We start from the raw sequence: 19,542 nt of genomic DNA, 5'->3' as shown, positions 1-19,542 counted from the left end.
TTTAGTTGAACATGAACATGAAATAGATTAATAAAATCAGTTATCAGTGATAAAAGCAGAGTCTTAACATCAGTTCAGCATTTTAACAGGCAGCTGTTTTGTGAAAGTGGTGGCTCAGGTTATCGTAAAACCTGAATTCTCCCCAAAATATCCTAAAATATAAATCCAACTCCAGTTTTTAAATTTAATTTCAAAGCACTCCTGTTTTAAATTATATTTTAAAGTCTTCTCTCGAAAAAAACACACCTGCACCGCGGGCTTTAGAAGAACAAAAAACCGCTACAGAGCGGAGTCAGGCTGCAGCGGCTCAGTCAGAAGAGCAGTGAAATACACGTGAGTCACTATTTGTCCTACTGTACTTTGTTTTGTTTTTTTTCATAATCATTTTTTATTTTCTCCCGTTCTAATCCAATGACTCAGGTTGCGGTGGGGCGGCGCTGATCTCCACAACTCGGGCACGGGAATCCGCTTTCAGTTCGTATTAAAATTATTTTACAGTACAGTAGTTATTTGTAAAAAAAAAAAGTTTATACAGCACTTTTTATTTGTTAAACAAATGTTTGGGCCTGTAAAACGGTTTTGTACTTTGGTTTCAATGTATTATGGAGTATTTTATTGTATAATAATTATTAAAAAAATAAATAAAGGTTATTACTTCGCGGATTTCGCCTATCAGGGGTACTCTTTGGACCGTAACCCCCGCGAAAAACGAGGGTTCACTGTATATAAATTAATTAATCAGGTGTCAAATGCTCTTGACCATCTTCATGAGGATGCTGCTTTCGAAAACTAAATTCAGATTCTCTTCAAATTATTCTATTTTAAAAAAAAAAAAAATCACATCTGAAAGGCTTGTTTTCATTAATTTGGTCCAACTTTATTTGTCTCTTTGTGACTAACTCTGCAGTGTGCTGAAGCCAAACAGCTAGTTTGAAAGATGTTGACTCATTTAACACTTGCCTTTAAGCGTAGAGGAGGGATGATATAGGGGAAAGAAACAACTAAAAAATGTTTCCATCTCGTTGAGACAAACAAAACCACTTCTCTGACTCGTGAACAAGAACACCTAAAACACTCAACGTACGATTTTAAAACGATTCGACTGAACGCCTCCTTGATGCTGATTGCACCCTGTGGAAGACTGTGGAAACCAAGCAGTGAACTCAAAACCATCCACACACCAAAACAAAAACAAAAAAAGTCCGTCACCATCAAAAGCTTTGTGTTTGTGAACGTGAGCTCGAGGCTCCTCTTGTCACCACGCGACTGAGTTTTTCGCTCAGAGGGTTCAAGTTACGCGTGTTGGAGATGGCGGGTGAGATCTGGAACGAGGAGCCTTTTCCCCCAGAGCCGGGCCTGTGGACACGCCCGGCAACGTCCAGCTTTGATGCCTCTGCGGGCGCAGAACGGCTACATTCCTGGGATTTGCTGGAACATTCAGCGAGAGACAAAACAATGGGTCCGTCGGCCTCCTCTTTGTCGTGATGGAAGCTAAACACAAACAGACACACGTACACGACCTCTCGACTCCCAATAGCCAAACACACATGCATTGGATCACGTGGCGGGGAATAAAGGAGAGATGCGAAGCTGCGAGCGGAATAAAAAGATGAGGTGACGATGACGATGGTGATGGTGATGCCAGTCGTGTTCTGGGAACTGGAAACTGATCCTGCATCGAAACGCCTCAACTTCTCTTGGAGCTTTTCCCCCCCAACATGCAGTGCCTTGGAAAAGCTTTCACCTGAAACCTTTCCACGTTTTTGTCACGTTTATAACCACGTTCTTCAATGTTTTTTTTTTTTTTATGACAGAATACCAAAAAGTGTCACAATTCTGAAAGTGGGAGGAAAAGGTTGCATCTTATGCAAATGAAACATAACCAGCTAAAAAAAAAACCAACATTATAAATATGGCAAGTAGTGCACTAAAAGTTAAAATATTTCACTCAACAGGAAATATTGTGTTGGGAGTGTTAAATGATGCAAAAGTTCAGTGGCGACGTCATGCTGTGGGGATGCTTTTCTCTAGCAGGGTATATAGGAGGCTGAAAAAGAACAAAAGAACGACAAAAAGAAAAAATTATTAATCCCTAAAGAAAATTTCATAACAGATGCTGTAAGACTGGAAACTGAAAGTGGTCCTTATATGTAAGCATAATGATGTATATAAGGACTAGAAGGGCCTAGTCAAAGTCATTGCCCAATATATTTGAGAATCGGTGTGGCAAATTAAAAAACTGATCTTCACAAATGCTCTTCATCCAGGCTGAAGACGCTGCCAGGAAAAGAGGGGAAAATGCAGCTGAATAGTAGAAAATGATAGAAAGTCCCAATAAAATACATTGAAGGTTTTGTGGCTCCAACATGACCGAAATCTGCAAGGCACTGCATAGCCTCCAACTAAAACCGTACCTTTGTGTGTCTGGATTTACCCAGGCTGACACAGATGTAAAAATAAAATTAAATTAAAAAAAAAAATAAATAAGACAAAACATTTAAATTTTATGGCACAATACCACTTTGTCACAACCGTTAAAACATATAGATATAGTCTTTTAAAAAGTATACCTGAATTCTGAGCTTAAAGATGAGAAACATCAACATGCAGATAACGCTGCTTCATTATTCAACACACTGTACATAATTTGGCCTGTTGCAGATCTTGGATATAAACAGCACGAAACCCTAAAGAACGGAACGTTTGTCACGAGTGGCTATTTCAACAAAGTCGGCAACACTTTGGGGTGAGAGAAGAAGAATTGCCCCGCCATTAAATGACAGAAAACTTTTGTGTGATATGACATAAACAGCAGACTCTGAGGTCTCCTCCAGCTGAGTGCCCAGAGACAAAAAGGTGAAAGACGACGGTGAAAGACTGGCGCCCACGCGAGGACTGGCGCCCACCACCGCGGCGGCGCCCCGACATTTCCGATGCACGAACGTTGCAAAGTTCAACATAAGGATTAAAGTAGGTGACTGGACTTGTTGGCCGCAGCAGCGGACGCCAGAGTAAAGAAGTGCCCGACGGGTGTTGGATGTCCATCCCAAACAAAAACAAAAACAAACAAACAGAGAAAGAAAAGAGTCCCTGCTGCGACGTCATCAGTCCTTCTTCTTGTCCCGCTCCTCGGCGGCGGCGGCGTCCGCGTGCGCTCCGGGGAAAGCGTGGTGGTACAGGTGCCGGTGATTGGCCGCTACATTGTACAGCTTGTGCAGAGCCTGGGGAAGGTAAATGTACACAGTTAGTACTTGTTGTTTTATTCAGTCATAACCGACATCACGGGAGTTTCTTTGCGCAACGGGAGAGCCAGTGACATGAACGCAATTAATTAATTTATTTACTTCCGCTTTTGTCCTAGAGGTACAACAAGCAGCAATGCTTCTCCTGTCTTCATTAGCTACACAGGCGGACAGATATTTCCCTAAAACACGACTGAAACACCCAGGTAAATGACATGCTACATGCATACTAAGTAAGCCTGACATAAACAATGAATTAAAAATGAGAGCAATAGTTTCCATTTGCGTGCTTTGTGTGTGTAATTCGCTCAAGCTTTATACAGATGCTGCCTTTTTAGTATTACTGAAGAGTCGCCATTTTGAAAAGGGGCGAACATTTGAAAGTGTTTTCAGTTTGCCCTTTTTTTTTTATTTTACAAAAGTCTTTGCTGGCAGTTTGCCTGCCTGTCCTGTCCGGGCCCAAATAATTTATATGTTTTGAAGGAAAATTTTGTTTTGTTGAGCCTTCATAATCAATTTTAGTTACTCTTTCAGTTGTTTTCTGTAACTATTTCAGATATTTAAAATGTCCTCCACTTCCAGTGTTTCGTGTTATTTGGAAATTATAATTTATTGACCTTTTTTTTTTAGGGTTTACTTTTATTATAATGCCTTTATCAATGCACTATTTGAAAATGGTCTCAAAATGACAATATTAACGTTTATCAAAATAATTTCTGGGATAATTTATTGTCCAGCAGTAGCAGGTTTCAGAAGTATTCAAGTATTCTCACCCTGTTCACCTTTTAACATTTTGATTTTACAATCTTATATGTTTTCGTTTTATTAGTTTTTGCATGATTGGTCACCACAACCACAACAAGAAACTGACATTTTTGCAAAATTTTTCAAAACCAGTCAGCTCGATTAGACAGCTAATTAGATTTAGGTCTGGCCTTCGACTAGGCCATTCTAACACATGAATAAGCTTTGATATAAAGCATCTGAGTAATAGTTAAATTTTTGCATGCGAAACATGTGATGACTACTCGTCTTTTTCCTTTTTTATTTCCCCAATTTCTTCGTAGGAGTGAGAAAACCTGCGTCCACCAAGCTGAAGAGAAGAGGTGCCATCCGGCTCGCTACCAGCAGACGGTGTGAAAGCCAGCATCAGCTGTGGCATGGGGGCGCATAACTGCACAAGGCGAGACATGCTTACGAAGCAACAAGAAAGGACTTGAGTACCTACACTAATTTAGAAAAAATCAAAGCAGACACAAACGCGAGTCGCCGTTTGGTAAGCAGGTGCTTTAGCTCTCCTGGTTCTTCGGAAAAACTCACCTCGTTCGTGCTCCCCTGCAGAGGCAGTAAGAGAAACAAGCACACGTGAAGTAAGTGGATAAGATACACAACTGAAACACAGATTACTCAACAACAATGACGAGGAACTTAATCTGGTCGTAAAGTATAAAAAAAAATACAAATTAGCATATGGAAAAATATCTGTATTTCCAGACTTTATCCCCTTTCTTATTTTCTAAATGTTCTTCTCCTCCTTTCTTTCTTTCTGACTTCCCACATGTCCTTCCTTTCCAATCCCTTTTACCTTTCCTTCTTTTCCTTTTCGTGTCCTTCCTGTCATTCCTTTGTGCCGTTCCTTTCTCACTTTCCTTGCCCCTGTGTTGTCTTTCCTCGTTGATCACTTTCCTTGCGTCGTTCCACCCCTTCCCTTCCTTGTGTTATTTCTTTATTTCCATCCTTCCTTTTTATCATTTTCACAGAAACTATGCACTGAACCCGAAGTAGGGTTTACTGCCACCTAGTGGATATAAGCCGTGTGTTTACTGATGATTGTGGATCTTTTTTTCTGACCACAAATGAATAAACCGCAGAACCTATAATTTCATTCCTTGGCAGAACACAACAAATATCTCAGTCAAAATGCAGCTTAAAATATGAATCTTTGTTGTTGTTTTTTTTTTAAGTCTTCAATCACAAATTGGATCTATATGGAGAAATCAACACATTTTGATTGCTAATTGCTTAGTAAAAATGTAGTTTAGACAATAGCCAGACTTTAGGAAGAGGCAGTAGCCCAGGGCTCCATTTTTTAAGGGATGTGGGGCACAGACTATTATTATAATTTTTAAATAAATGCATGTTTTGCTGACTTTGCACTTTATATAAGAGTCCAATATGAACATAAGCAATACTCAAGTATTTGAAATGATAAAGTTATACAAATTTTTTTGGGGGGAACAACATGGAACTACTGGCCAAGGAACATATTAAACCTACCATCATTAGCTGGCATCATCAGTTCTTACCCAATTATGTACAGAACTACCTATTAATTCACTGTCATTTGCATTAGAAAGGAATCGTTCTTCAGTGGCCGGGCCACCAAAACGGGTCCCCACATCCTCGTAGATCCGGCCCTGCTTAGAGGTGTGAGTTTCACCCACCTGGTCCCAAAGCGCCCCGGCCACCTGGTCGATGACGGCGCCCAGTTCCCTGTACTCCCCGGAGTAGCGGATGTAGGCCCAGGTGCAGAGCGTGATCAGCGCCAGGCCCAGGATCATGTTGCACAGGCTGGCGATGATGTCCACGCCCACAAAGCCCGTGATGCCCGCCGCCACGTACATGACGAAGATGACCACGAAGAGCGTGGCCGGCGTGCGCGCGGCGTGGAAAATGTTCTTGGAGTCGTTGTGCTTGATGTACTGGACGAACACCTCGTCGATCTCGCCCTCCAGCTGCTGCAGGTAGCGGCGGCTGAACTCCTCGCCGCCCATCTTCTTGACGCCGCGGAAGAGCTGCAGGGCCTCCTCCCTGATGGCCAAGTGTCGGTTCTGCAGCTCGCTGGGGGCCAGGAAGGGCCGGTCGCCCCCGCAGACCTGTGCAGAGAGGAAGGGGGATTAACGGGGAAGGAAGTAGGGAATTTGGCGCTCACGTTTACTCGGGCTGCTCGTTTCCACCGACCTCCTCCATTTTTTTGTTGTACAGATCCTTCGCCGCTGCGACTGCTGCTAAGTTGTTGGCCTCTGCTGTGGCCTGAATGAAAACAGATTTCACAGTGAAACACGAAATGCAGCGCAATGCAATAAATCCAGAGAAAAAAAACAGTTAAACACAGAAAAAATAGAAAACATGTGTAATTAGACCAGGGATCTCCAACCTGCAGTTCTTTGGATCATCCTGAATAACTTTGGCAAAAAAAAGTTATTCAGGAACTTTAATATCTTTAAATATCCCTAAATATGTGAGGATTTTTTTCCTTAAATATAGACATAATATCAAATACATTTTTTGATTGTAATAATTGCCCCAATTTTCCACAACATAGTGACTATAAAACAGCTGGTAATATTTTCTTTTAACTTTACTTTCAAAAATGTTAACTCTGCTGAAAAGTTTGTACATTTTCAGAATCAGAACTTTAAAATTCTGACTTTGATTTCAAAAGCTTGCAGCATGCAGACATTAAGTATATATAAATATACTTTAGAGCAGGGGTGTCAGACTGACTTTTATTACATCAAGTTAATTAAAATCCTTAAAGGGCCGGTTGTGGCAGAATGTTTAGATAAAGCTACCACTTAAAATATTATCTTTGGATTTAACATGCAACAACATTAAAAAATGTTTTCATACCGATGTAATTTCACACTATCCAAATAAAAAATTATTTGATTCATTAATGAAAATAATATTTAAGCACACAAGTGTTATCTCGACGGTCTATCTAACGTCTAGCGGGCCGCAAAAACTAGATATGATGGACCAAATTTGGCCCACTGGCCTTGAGTTTGAAATATGTGGTTGAGAGAAAATCAAATAAAGAATTTTTTTATGGCGTTTTCATAGTGTTTATCAACATCCCATAGCAAAAAATAAATAAATACATCCACTTAATTGCAAAAAATTTGTTTTATTTTAAAATAAAAAAAAACAAAGAAAGAAAAAAAAAAGGTCTTTTAAACATTTTCTTTCGCTCACGTTTGTCAAAAATTACAACCAGCCTTTTTTCAAGAGATCATGCAACATTTGCAACTCTAAACAAGTTTTATGTAGTTGGACTGATGTCAAAATGGCTCTCTCAATTACACAGGCTGCAGACCCCACAATCAGACAGAACAAGCGTATTGAAAAGTACCTGCAGCATTGACTTTGGATGTGGCAACTCTTCACCCTGGTATATCTTAATGTATGCCTGAAGCACAAGGAATAAAGACATTGGAGGCAAGGAAACGTTTCGTACGTAAAATACAAAACATTATGCTCTCATATTCACTTGACTGGTGCTGACCTTGAAGTACTCCAGCAGGCCTCTGCAGGTGATCTTGCTGCCGTTGATCTCCTTCACGTCGATGTTGCGGGGGCTGAGGATCCAGGGCACCAGGATCTTCAGGTTGTTGATGAACTCGCCATCAATCTCTAGAGAAGAACAAACAGTTTGTGTTAAAATCTGGTAAGGAGTTTCATTTATGTAGTTTTGCTTCCAGGTGTTTTATTTTGGATATGTAAAAACGTTGCACTGGATTTATCATCCAGCAAAATTTGTTATCGTGACAGGGCAAAGTTGCTTTAAGTCTTACTATTATAAGGTTCTATGTGTAGGAAGGAATGTTTTAACTGTGTTAAAGTATAATTCACTGCGTTATTAAAGAAGAAAAATGAAAACGTGGAACCAGTGGCGAACCTTTCCCACCAAAAACACTCGAATGGCTCACTGACGACTCCTCCAAGAAGTGTCGCAAACAATTTATTATAACATTTAAAGGGCTACAGGCCATTTTTATTAATGAATGTATTTATTTATTTATCTATTTTATAACCTATAGTCAGAGATTAAAATCCAAATTTTAAGAAAAAAAATAGCAAAATTCTGAGCTTAAAGTCTAAAATTTTTTTTGTTAGCGGCCCTAATCCTCTTCTGTAGTTGTAGCTCGTCTCCCAGTGACAAAACGTGACGTGCAGACATCTTCCAAGTTGGGATGCACCAATTGAAATCTCCTGGCCGATCACCGATTTTTAAAAAACCTGAACTGGTGAGGCCAATTTTTTTTTTTTCTTGTCTAAAATGTCGATAAATACAACAACAAAGTCGCTAAGTCATCAAGAGTGAGGTGACGATTGCAAGTATCGACCGATCTGCCGTTTCCAAAAATGAAAGAAACGAAGATAAATTAGGGATTTATCTGGTTGCATTGTCCCTCTAAAAAAAAAAAAAGGACGATGTACCTTTAATTCTTCCGTCAAAGTGAGGGTTGGTGGCCACTTTGAGGCCGGGGTGAGGCATCAGGAAGCAGGAGATGTTGGTGAAGCAGGAGTGGATGTGTTTGCGCACGTTCTGAAGCTCCTCGTGCTGGTTCTCTGAGATCTGCAGCAGAAGCACACGGTTCTGGTTCTACGCCTGATTTAACTAGTCCATCTCAATGAAGTAGAATGTCATCAAAAAGATCATTTATTTCTGGAATTCATTTCACTCATGTTATCTAAACCAAACAGCCTCGTTCCAAGCAGAGTGAACAATCTCAAGAGTTTATTATCTAATAATTTTCAAAGTTGTTTCTAAGAAAACCTAAATATTTCCTAAAAGAATTTATAATGGGAAAAAAAAATAAACATCCTGTCATGGCTGCTGATAGTCTTGCTGCTGGTGCAAGGTTTTGTGCTGTACTTTTTCACTCCACTTAACTTTCCTGTAATGTGTCCAAATACAGGACTTTGTGAAGAGACAGCTTGCCCTCACTGGCTAGGATGTCCGTGACTTTTTGTTTAGCAACAGTCAGCATTCTTCCTGGTGAGACTTCATGGGCGATAACATGACTGTTATATAATAAATGGACCTTCAAACATTTTTTATTTTTTTAAATAAAAATTTACAGAGAAATTTACTTTTTTAAAAAAAAAAAAATTATCTGTGTTTTATAATCAACATAATTGAGAGAAATACATGTTTCAATTCCTGAATAAATTACTGAAAAAAGTGAACCTTTTGATGATATTCTAATTTATTGACATCCATTGTAAGTTTGCAATGAGGACTGTGGAATCAGAAACGACTGACCTTCAGTCTCTTCTCGAGGAACTTCATGCCACCATCCTGTCCGTAAGGAAACTCGTATGGAAAACTCCAGTCCCGAACCAGGAAAATCAGGGACTGGAAAAGATAATAAACCTGTATGTAGCTCTGCACAGTAGGGTCATATTTAAAATGACTGTTCTCTTTCAACATTATTTTAACATGTAGCATCTAAATTATTGCTTAAAATGCAAAAAAAAAAAAAAAATTGTAATTTAGTGTAAATTTGTTTTAAAGCAGCACTTAATTGGAAACATGTTTAATACCTGGAAAGGTTTAAGGAACGTCTCCTCCATCGCTAGTCTTCCATACTCGGTGAAAAGCTGAAATAATAAACACATCATCAATGATGATCTGAAATATCTAATTTCAGCTCCACACTTTAAGTTAGCAATAAAGTCTGAGTTTACTTGATGATAAACCATGCTCATATTCATTTTCAATAGAATTGCTAATTTTTGAATGATAATGTATTCCAAAACTTGCCTTGTAATGTTTTTTTTTTACCTGCAAGTGCTGGAGGTCATCCTCTTGTACATTCTGTGATATGTTGTAAACCTAGAAGAGACAGTTTCCTTACAATATTGATATGCTGAAAATATTTAAAATGCTGTCGTGTCAGAGCAATGGAGAAAAACAGGATGAGGGTTTTCTTTTTGTCTTTTTTTTTTTAATTCAGGGTACAGTTGTTCGGCTGCTTCCTATGGACCTGCAAACATCACCGACTGGTGCACTCAGATAGCACTAAACTGTGGTACCTGCATGGAGCTGATCATGGTGCTCAGGGCGAACACAGTGGCCGAGTCCCTCAGCGTGGATTGGCTGTCAAACGTGCCCTGCGTGTCCATCAGCAACACGGCGACCTGCGTCATCAGACACAAAAAGAAACTGACCCGTTTGTGTGTCTGAATGTTTTCTACGGTCACAGATGTGGAACCCCTCCCCCCACCCCCAAACCTTCAAATAAATTCGTCTTTTCTTGGAGTTTTAAAATCTCAATGGAAAACTTTAGAAAATCCAATGTATTCCATGGGAAAAAAAACTATCTTATCCAAACTCTTCTGGGAAGGTTTAGAGGTCTGCTTATATCTGACCATTTTTCTAGGAAAGCATTGGAGAGCTCAGACATTGATGTTGGACACTACGGCCTGGTTCTCAGTTTTTGTTCTGACTGATCCTCAAGGGATTCTATCAAGTTGAGGTCATACCAATAAATATTGTCCAAAGCAAACTCGCTCATCCATCCACTTTTGTGCTTTGTTTGGCAGCCATGTTGGCACTAAATGGACCATCTTCAAACTGTTCCTTCAGCGTGAAGACCATAAAATTGTCCAGAATGTCTTCCCGTGGTTGCTTTGACGGGAGTTAAGGGATTGAGACCAGTACCTAAGAAACGAACACCATAAGTCTCCTTCGACGCTTACATGGAGACGCTCCTCAGTTAAACTGTAATATTTTTGTTGCCATCATTTACACGACACCAGTGACCAGAGTCCCTCGCACCGACACGTTTTGAAACCAGGTCTCAGAGTGAAACTTTTCTGTAAAACTCCCCCAGGATGTGTTGAATCGCAGAACGCACGGCTGAAGAGTTCATTCTGCGCATACACAGGCAGCTAACAACAAAAACAACAGTGCACATTGTTCTGTCCTCTGCTAGTTAGCCTGTTCAGTTTAGCACAATTTCCGATAATGTGTGACATGAGCACTTCTTTCAGTGGAGACGAGTTACTGCTTTCAATGGGGTGGGAGCTAGCGCATTTGATGAAATGGTAAAATCACAACGCCATCTAGTGGCCTGGCATGACTACTACAGCTGATTCAAAGAGTCTTGTCAGTACTGTCTAAACGTGAAACTTTTTCCCCGAGCAACATTTAAAAATACCAGCAATTTCCAGGCGTAGCCTGAAGGACCATTTTCATGGCAACTACCAAACGCTGTCTAATCCATTACCTAACCTGACAGGGAAGTAGGAATCATCACTCCAAAGTACAAATCCCTACTACACTAGAGTCCAGTGTTGGAGTTCTTCACACCACTCCATCCGACACTTTGCTTCTTTGAATTGCTGTTGGAGATGTATAGCCGTGGAAACCCATTAATGAAGCAATGGACTAATCTGAAACCCATGTGAAGCTTGTAGTTATCCACTCTGCACATAGTTGATGACTTCTACACAGTCAGCATGCGGTTTCCCACACTCTAATTTCCTCCATGTCTGACTTCCTAATGCTCTTAAGAGCGACCTGTTCTTTCTCAAATGTTTGCAGAAGCAGTCTGAATGTCTTGTTGGAGTTTTTCATGCGCCTGTGGGTGTCAAAGTGGTTAAAACACACGAGTTCAATGATTTAGAGAGGTGATCTAATACTTTTTCAATTGTATGTTCTGCTGACTTTATGTGTATCATAAGAATAAGACCTAAAGATGCCTCTTTTTCATTTTACTGGTAGAGACTAGAGATGCACCGATCCAATTTTTTCACTTTCAATACCGATACAGAAAAACAGACCTGAAATGACTTAGAATTGTTCTTTCTTTTTCAACAGCGATATAAATCTACTGAATTACAATTGCAGGCCCACAGCATCACAGGTCCTTCACCGCTCCTAACAGTAGGTGTGTGGTGCTTTTCCCCAGTTATCCTTCGTGCCATACTTGACCCGCCTTCAGAGGTTGTTGCTCAACCTTCGTCTCATTTGACCAAAGCACAAAGTTCGACTTAAACGGCCAGCAGAGTTTAATAAACTCCACATATGAAGGTAGGACATAAACAACCGTCAGCATGTAGCGGTGTCTAATGGTTGTTACGGAGACTTGGTGAGCCAATCTGTACTGCAGCACTCTTTTTTTTCCTTACCTCCCTTATCATCCTACTCATTAGAGAGAAAAATATGGGTCCCTGTCCAGCCGAGAAGCAGGCCTATGTGTCACGTCATATTTATTCCCCAGGCAAAGTCGCGATTTACTAATTAGACGCTTCTTCAATGTCTGATTCAGTTACCCACCAAATTCATGCACTCACATTAAAAAGCCTTTTCTTTTTCCCCAGTGTGCTATTATGCTACTGCAATGAAAATTTGAAGGTTTTGTACAAATATTACCATGGTTGTCCCTGTTTGTTGTTTTGTCGAGGAGTTTATTCTGACCTTCCTTCCGTCTGGTTTGTCCACCAGGAAGACCTCGCTCCAGATTTGGATCCCGGTGGTTTCCCTCTCTGAGCCCCCCCTCCAGGAGAAGCCGGTCAGAGGCTCGCTCGCATCTCCGAGCCAGTTTTCAGACGCCTGGCAACAGAATGTGGCAATTTATTAGTCAGATAATGCTTGATCTGCTGACAAGTGGCATGCTGTTTCGATTAGGAAAGATTGCAACAAAACAAACTTTATGTGCAGCTAAATTATAAACTAGACTGGGAATGAACATTGGAAAAGAACAGATTGTACCTGTACAACTGGTGAGGCTATAAGTATGGGATATACCCTAAACCCATCCCTAAAAAGCGCAATATCCAGAGAACAAATACATACTTGAGTTTTCTACATTTTGCTACATTATAGATTTCTGTCTATTTTATTGGGATTTTGTATGATAAACCAATGCATAAAAAAAATTAACAAAACATTCAGATTTTTCTTTATAAATTAAAATTCAGAAGTGTTGCTATCTAACAGGTTCTAGAAAAGCTTAAAGAAAAGTGTCCTCACAGCATGATGCTTCCACCATGTCTGCCTGCATTCGTGTGGCCTGCAAATGCAGGCCACACTTTTCAGAAAGGAAATCCCAGAATCTGTTTTAGTCCTCTTCAAATTTTTCCACCACCTTTTGTTGGCCTATCATATAAAATCCAAATAAAAAACTCTTTAAAGTTTGTGGTTGTGCTATGAGAAAATGTTAAAAAGCTTAAAGGAGCAGTATTATGTATTTTTCTATTGCATAAATGTTTTCAACTTCAGATGTCAGAAAAATGTTACATACATCAAATATGACTTAAAATACTTTTTATTTTATTTAATACCTTGAAATTGGGCCTCTGTCTCTTTAAAAACTCATGTTCTTTCTGAAACGCCGCCTCTATTAACCCTTTAGCTATGTTTTCTTTTTTTTACTTTTTTTTTTTTTTTACCAGCGATTCACTGAGAAGTTTCTCCTACAGTGAGCTCAGCAAATGCGCAGATCCTCCAGGTGTCTGCTAATTGCTGCTGGCTAGTCTGAAGGAGCTGAGTGTGAGGACCGATAGAGGAGGAGGAGCTTTGTCTCGAAGGCGGAGCTAGGTCCCTCCACGTGTTTTGCACAGCTGAATGGTTGCCACGGGAGATTCAGGAATTTCTCAAACATGCATGAAAGAATCAAAGCAACACTCCAGGTATGTTTTTGATAATGGCATAACATTATAGCATCAATTTTACACAATACTGCCCCTATTAGGGGTGTGAATACTTCTGAAATACACTATGACGTAAAGGTAGCAGAGTACCCTGAGCGGCTGGAGACCAATCGGAGAACACTTTGGGATATTTTGTAAACCTTGATAGACCAGAATTTATTTTTACACACTTCCTCTAACCGCTTCAACAAGGAGTCACACGCACTTACATGGTTGTACATGTAGCGCAGCATGAAGTCCATGAGGAAGGACTTGCCCTTGCGGAAAGCCCCCGCCACGGAGATGGCCACCACCTCGCGGTCCCTGACCTCCTCGGACAGCAGGATCCGACTCAGCGCCGCCTCGTCCAGCTCGAAGGTGTGGTCGTCTTTGACCAGCAGCACCTGGATGGGCCGGGCTCGTCCGTCCGGCTCCTCCTCCTCGGAGCTCCACTCGTAAACATTTTTGTCACTCAGGGACCCTGGAGGACAAATCAGAGGTGTGAGCTCAACGCGTCTCTGCGACAAGGCGACCAGAAAGTGTTGCTGTGAAACTGTTAGAAGAGCCAGCAGTTTCTGTCCGCTAGGATGACGGGCCAGACCTAGCAGTCCATTAACTGAGAAGGCAGGAAAGACAAACCCCCGTTTTTGCAAGCGATGATTTTCATTATACTGAATCAGTCCACTGCATCCGTCCAGTCTGTCGGATCTCAATGAGATCACGCGGGCTAAAAGGTTTCCGAGCAGCAGCTCTGAGTGTTTCCAAGCAGCAAGGAAGCCAACATATTTACATACTATCAATACTTCTTAAATAACTCACCTTGGATAGAAAGCATCTCTTAAAAACAACATATCTGAGATTATTAATTGGATTACAATTTGGACTTCGCCATTCCAAACTAAGGAGCTAAACTGTTGCATTGTAGATCCAGATATTTTTTTTAACACTGCACTCTGTTTACAAATTAATTAATTTGTGCAAACCGGATTTTATTTATGTGTAGCAGGGTAAAGGGATCTCAATACAAAGCACACACCACATTTTTTCCTGAACTTTATACATAAAAAAAAAAAAATCACAAATCATGCACCACTATTTCTTTTGGTCTATTGTGTAAACTAACATTACACAATAGTTTGTGGCTCTTGCATGATGAAAAAGTTACAAAGGAAGACACCGTGGCTATCTACCACAACCACCCAGCCTGCGCTTTAGGAAAATGTGATCTTGCCTGCCAGGAAGTGACTTGAAATTAAAGTCTGGCTATAGCTCCCGCGAAGCTCTGGTAACAGGTTGCGAAGTAACAGGCAGCGTTTCGGGTCGTGTTAGAAGACGCAACACAGAACAACTTGAACGTACGGGGAGTAATTTGATCAGTCGTTCTTCCGCTCCTTCTCTGTTTGGTTTCCCACTGCAGGGGCCTTCCCCGCAGGCCCAGCAGACGACCTGATCAAGCTGCTCCTGCCACTGCCCTTAAAACTGCTGAAGACGTCAGAAGCTGAATTAAGTGGGTCAGAGCGGCTCAACTCTGATGACAAACAGCAGCAGATTTTCATCTTTTCCCCTCATTTCTCACAGGCCTCTCCCACTACCCCCTCACAAGCTGGTTGGACTCTAAAGTGATGTCAGAGATGGATGCTGGCAACCACTATAACCCTGATGATGGCAGCTTAGGGTAATGATGGGAATACAGATTTGGGATTTCTGATGCAGGATTGTATCCATTTTACCTCAAATGTATCACATAGCTTCAGAAAAATCAAACGGTAACTGTAAACATTGTGAATAAAATTGAAATTTTGGGGCCTGCAGAGGCCTAAGCTGTCCCAACAGCGCGTTTTCTGTCAACCAATCACCGCATTTCATCTATGTAATGGTAAAATATTTTTTTTTAAATGAACGTGTCTCGTTGTGCCTGCAGAAGCCAACTGCAGCACGGTGTTTTCTTCCATACCAACAAGGTACAGATACCGAGACATTAGAATGCATTGAACAGCTTTGGTCTCAATGTCCCGAAACGAAAACAAACCGAGCATATGACACCCAGAGCGCTGCATCGTTTCCACCCTTTGTGTGAAATATGAAATGTTTTTGTACGTACACTCACCCCAGCTGTCTCTCTCGGGACGGTGTTTCACCATGATGCGGTCCTGTTGTCCCCCGGCTCGAAGCGTAAATGAGCGACCCTAGTCGGTAGTCATGAGCGTATAGAACTGGGAGGATGCCCTTATCTCCAGCACAACGACGTTCCTGTTGCAGAAGGATGATGGTGCTTTTCTTCACCGCGTGATACGCTTATCTCGTCGCCAGAGGGCGCTGCAGTCTGTTGTCCCAGCACTGAGCGGCGAATGGAGCCTAATTAAAAATGCATAGAACTGTACACAAAGTGTACGTTATGTGAAAATGCCTCAGTTATATAAAAAAAATGTAATATGCGCTTTGCAGTGGTGAACAATTATTTTTCTAAAACTGCCCGTGCAGTTTATATTTTTGTCGGTAGGTGGCGACATTGCCCAAATGTTGGAACCTATGCTGCCTTCAGAGACATTACGGAGTTTTTTCTGTGATAGGAAAAGGGAAAGGTACTTATTATTTAGTCATTTAATCCCTTTGTGGTTTTCTTCGTTTCTGGCCCATGCTCCTTCGAACTCTCCTTGAGAACATTTCAGACTCGCTCTGGCAAACAACAATTTAAAGTAATATAAAACAGTTTCTACCATCAGGAGGAGGATTTCACAGTAATTTCAGTTTCATCAAAAAATAATCTGTTATATCTGGACCAATAATAAAGAGCATGCGACACAAAGTCATAAATAAATGTTAATTATATGTGAGCATTGAGAATTATTATGACTATCAACGTACTACATTTGTTTCATATGGATTTTATTTGTGACATTTTTGTCCTTGCATAACGAACTGGTTACAAAAAAGTTCTGTCTATAGGTCCAAAATGATAGTGGTGATGGACGAAATTGAACGCACTGACTAAACTAAACTAAAAACTAACTAGAATGTCTTGAAAACAAAGATTTAACTTATTATTTAGTTAAAGTTGAAGTCCATGTTATTCTGGCGGCCGCATTTTATAAAAAATTATATAATCATTGTCGTGTTTTGTATGAGTAATCAGAATTATAGCATTTCAGGGATTAACTAGCGAAAATTGCAAGTTTCATATCTGGATAAGGGGATATGGAGTTTAAAAAAAAAAAATCACCAGTCTAATTTTTCTTGGTTCCCTGAATGCACCGTAAGACACAGACCATCGACAGCACAGATTAGCAGGACACTGTTGCTTTAGCGTTTTCTCTAACTAAATCCTTAAAACACTTCTATTATTTGTGACGATGGAGTTCAATACATAATGGCGGAGCTTCTTTAAAGCTGCCAGCGGAGGGAAATGACATGTCAGCGGGGAAACTTAGGGCTGAGATTTCTGGTATATCTAAGTATACTGTGACGCCTGTTCTGCTCTAGAAGAGACGGAGTGAGCTGCAGCCAACTGAAGTTTACTACTGTTTCCTAGATAACAAAGGGGCAACATTTTTACTTTCTGAAGGCTTTATTCGACGCCACAACAATAGTTAAAGACTCGGAAGGGATTCAAAATGCAAGACGGGGGCATTTGGTGTGTTTGCGTTGAAAAAGGTGAGCCCAGTTTGAAGTTAAAAGCAGGCGGAGAGCTAAGCTGGTGCGTTAGCTAGCATTAGCCTGTGTGCTCTGTCGCTAAGTCCTTGGCTGGCTGTGGCTATTTGCTGGAATGTCCACAATTTTCCTGGTAAAAGTACCGCAAAGTAATGCTTGTAGAGCGAGGCTGTTATAAAACAAACTCCTTTGAGCTATAATTGATTACTCAGCTGGTCCTGTGTGCTTAAACTACTGCGCCGCTAACAAAGTAGTCCCAATTTAAGAATGCGTGTTTTATAACACTTGCTCTCTTTAAAGGAGAACGCGTAGTGGGATTAAAACTTTAATTTAGCCCTCTTAACACTTTCACAAACTTTGTCTCTGCGTCAGGACATGAAGCTCAGAGAGGCGCCGTCTGAGTAGCATTGGTCGAGACTGTCCTCTCAACCAGCCACACCACGTTTAATCAAGCCAACTAAATGTAAAGGATCCCCCGGTTTCTAGCCACCATGGATATCTATCCCCGGCCGAGCGGCGAAATTCAGAGGAAGAACCCCCAGCATGACTTTGAGCTCATTCAGAGGGTGGGAAGCGGAACATATGGAGACGTGTATAAGGTAGGCTGAATTTGCTGGTTCCCACAGTCTGTCATAGGAGCTGGAGATGGTTTGGTTTACCGAGTTCGTGACTAATCAGCCCATATAAACTGTTTGTTTTGTACGCCATTATTATGCGGCAACCACATTTGACTTTAGTTTTTGACTGATGCCCAACATTCGTATTTGTCCTGCAAAAGATAATTTTGAGTATCTCTTCATTAAAATTGTATGATTTTGGCTATATATAGGAGTTTACAATATTATACTTTTTTTTTTTTTTTTTTTTTTAGCTTTCTGCAATTTATGGAGCAATTAGTTGCTTAGTCAGTCAGCTGTTTGCTCAGGTAGAGCCTGCAGTCATTGACTTTGACAGACATGCCGTTTGTTATGGACACTCCTCACTTTCTGGGACATAATTTAAGACCTTCAGTTGGTAGCGAAAATGTTGAAATATATATATATATATATTTTAATTGTATACTATCATTCCTTAAACTGGTCATTGCAGTTTATTAGAGTTGTTATTACTAAGTGCCAAATGTTTTTTAAAAATGTTTTAATCTCTACATAATTCATTTTTAAACCCAAAGCCTGACACATTATTGAATGTAGGTATTTACTAATTAAAGAATTGGTGTTTAGCCAGGGTTTAGCTCTGCAGGAACATAATGTCACCAGAACCTCTGGCGTTTACGTTACATATAGGCAGAGTGCTGCCAAGAAGATCTGATGCAAATTTAAAAGGCAAACGGTGACATAAACCAAACTGAAGTAGTCCACAGTTTATTCATTTTTTATTTTATATTTCTGAAACTGTGACAGCAGCACATGTTTGCAAACCATCAGTGGGGCATTAAAAGTCTGACTGAGCTTACGTTTTCTCACAAGTTTATTGGTTACTTTATATGATGCGTAAAAACCTTTTTCACACATCAGTAATCGTACATTGTAAAATCAACTGAGGTGTTGTAACCTAAAGTGTAGAAACATTTTCTTTACCTTCTCGACTTGTTTTAGCCACACCGTTTTAACGGATCAGGAATTGTTCATTAAAAATAATGACAGACAGATTTCTCCCACAGTTATTTCCTTGAGTTTTATTTTCCTGAGCTGCCCTCTGCTTATTTAATCATCTACAAACTCACTGACCGTCTTATCCAGAGGTGAAAGTACAGCCCGCCTGTCATGGCCTCTCTCCATACAAAGCTCCTCTGGTCAGCTCCCCCCCACCCCCAGACAGGCCACTGGTGGAATGTAGCGCCTGGTATTCACACAGAGCTCCCAGGCGGGACGGCTGCAGCGGGCTGAAATACGATCCAGCCCCTGTCTAAACACGCGCTTTACTAAAGGGTGTGTTCAGAGCTAAAATGACAGCGGAAACACCTCAAATAGGAAAACTGTCCCAGTTTAGGCTGCCTTGCACAGCTCTGTTTTAGGAAGCAGCTATCCTAACCATTGGATAGTTTCTAGAGACTTTTAAAGATGGCTGGGATAAGAACCCAATAGAAAAAAATAAATGGATTTTGTTCAGCTTATAATGCTGTCGACATTTCTTAAATGTTGGATGTTACAGGTTTTCCATTACGTGTAATTGACCGTGGCACACTGCTATGGCAAAATGAAAGCTGCCACACCTTCAAAAT

General features: G+C 40.7%; 2 protein-coding genes across 9 annotated transcripts in view; one reads left to right on the top strand and one right to left on the bottom strand.

Annotated features, from left to right (window-relative positions):
* Positions 1-855: 855 nt before the first annotated feature.
* atl1 (atlastin GTPase 1) lies at positions 856-19,139 on the bottom strand. Of its 4 annotated transcripts, none has more exons than XM_005799209.2 (15): positions 19,049-19,137; positions 15,772-16,045; positions 13,901-14,151; positions 12,457-12,591; positions 10,068-10,172; positions 9,817-9,867; positions 9,576-9,632; positions 9,295-9,387; positions 8,466-8,604; positions 7,531-7,658; positions 7,378-7,434; positions 6,204-6,275; positions 5,687-6,118; positions 4,563-4,577; positions 856-3,221 (listed from the first exon to the last, which is right to left on the bottom strand). In XM_005799209.2, exons 2-15 carry the CDS (start codon positions 15,809-15,811, stop codon positions 3,105-3,107), a joined length of 1,692 nt encoding a protein of 563 aa, XP_005799266.1. In that variant the 5' UTR covers positions 15,812-16,045; positions 19,049-19,137; the 3' UTR covers positions 856-3,104. The 4 variants fall into 4 exon arrangements, 2 of the variants coding, with proteins under 2 accessions (XP_005799266.1, XP_005799267.1); XM_005799210.2 differs by having other exon boundaries at positions 15,778-16,045; XR_002754495.1 differs by having other exon boundaries at positions 3,144-3,221; positions 4,828-6,118; positions 19,049-19,139.
* Positions 16,909-19,542, top strand: part of map4k5 (mitogen-activated protein kinase kinase kinase kinase 5) — a 38,592-nt gene continuing 35,958 nt past the window's right edge. For 4 of the 5 annotated variants that reach the window (XM_023352959.1, XM_023352958.1, XM_023352957.1 and 1 more), the window contains exons 1-2: positions 16,910-17,321; positions 17,691-17,917. In XM_023352959.1, coding sequence (XP_023208727.1) covers positions 17,810-17,917 — 108 coding nt within the window. In that variant the 5' untranslated portion in view covers positions 16,910-17,321; positions 17,691-17,809. Of the gene's footprint in view, positions 17,322-17,690; positions 17,918-19,542 lie in introns of all 5 variants that reach the window. The other variant, XM_023352956.1, reaches the window with a different exon arrangement.

Source organism: Xiphophorus maculatus, chromosome 19 (assembly GCF_002775205.1).
Source record: "Xiphophorus maculatus strain JP 163 A chromosome 19, X_maculatus-5.0-male, whole genome shotgun sequence".
NCBI lineage: Eukaryota > Metazoa > Chordata > Actinopteri > Cyprinodontiformes > Poeciliidae > Xiphophorus > Xiphophorus maculatus.
The sequence above is the reverse complement of the archived record's forward strand: the minus strand, read 5'-3'. Positions and strand labels throughout refer to the sequence as shown.

Bases quoted from the DNA above. Each gene is read 5' to 3' on its own strand.
- atl1 (XM_005799209.2), bottom strand. From the start codon at position 15,811: ATGGTGAAACACCGTCCCGAGAGAGACAGCTGGGGTGAGT. The intron at 9,388-9,575 runs GTATTAAACATG...TATCTTTTCCAG, and splicing joins CGTTCCTTAAACCTTTCCAG to TCCCTGATTTTCCTGGTTCG. The intron at 8,605-9,294 runs GTCAGTCGTTTC...CTTCTGCTGCAG, and splicing joins TCCTCGAGAAGAGACTGAAG to ATCTCAGAGAACCAGCACGA.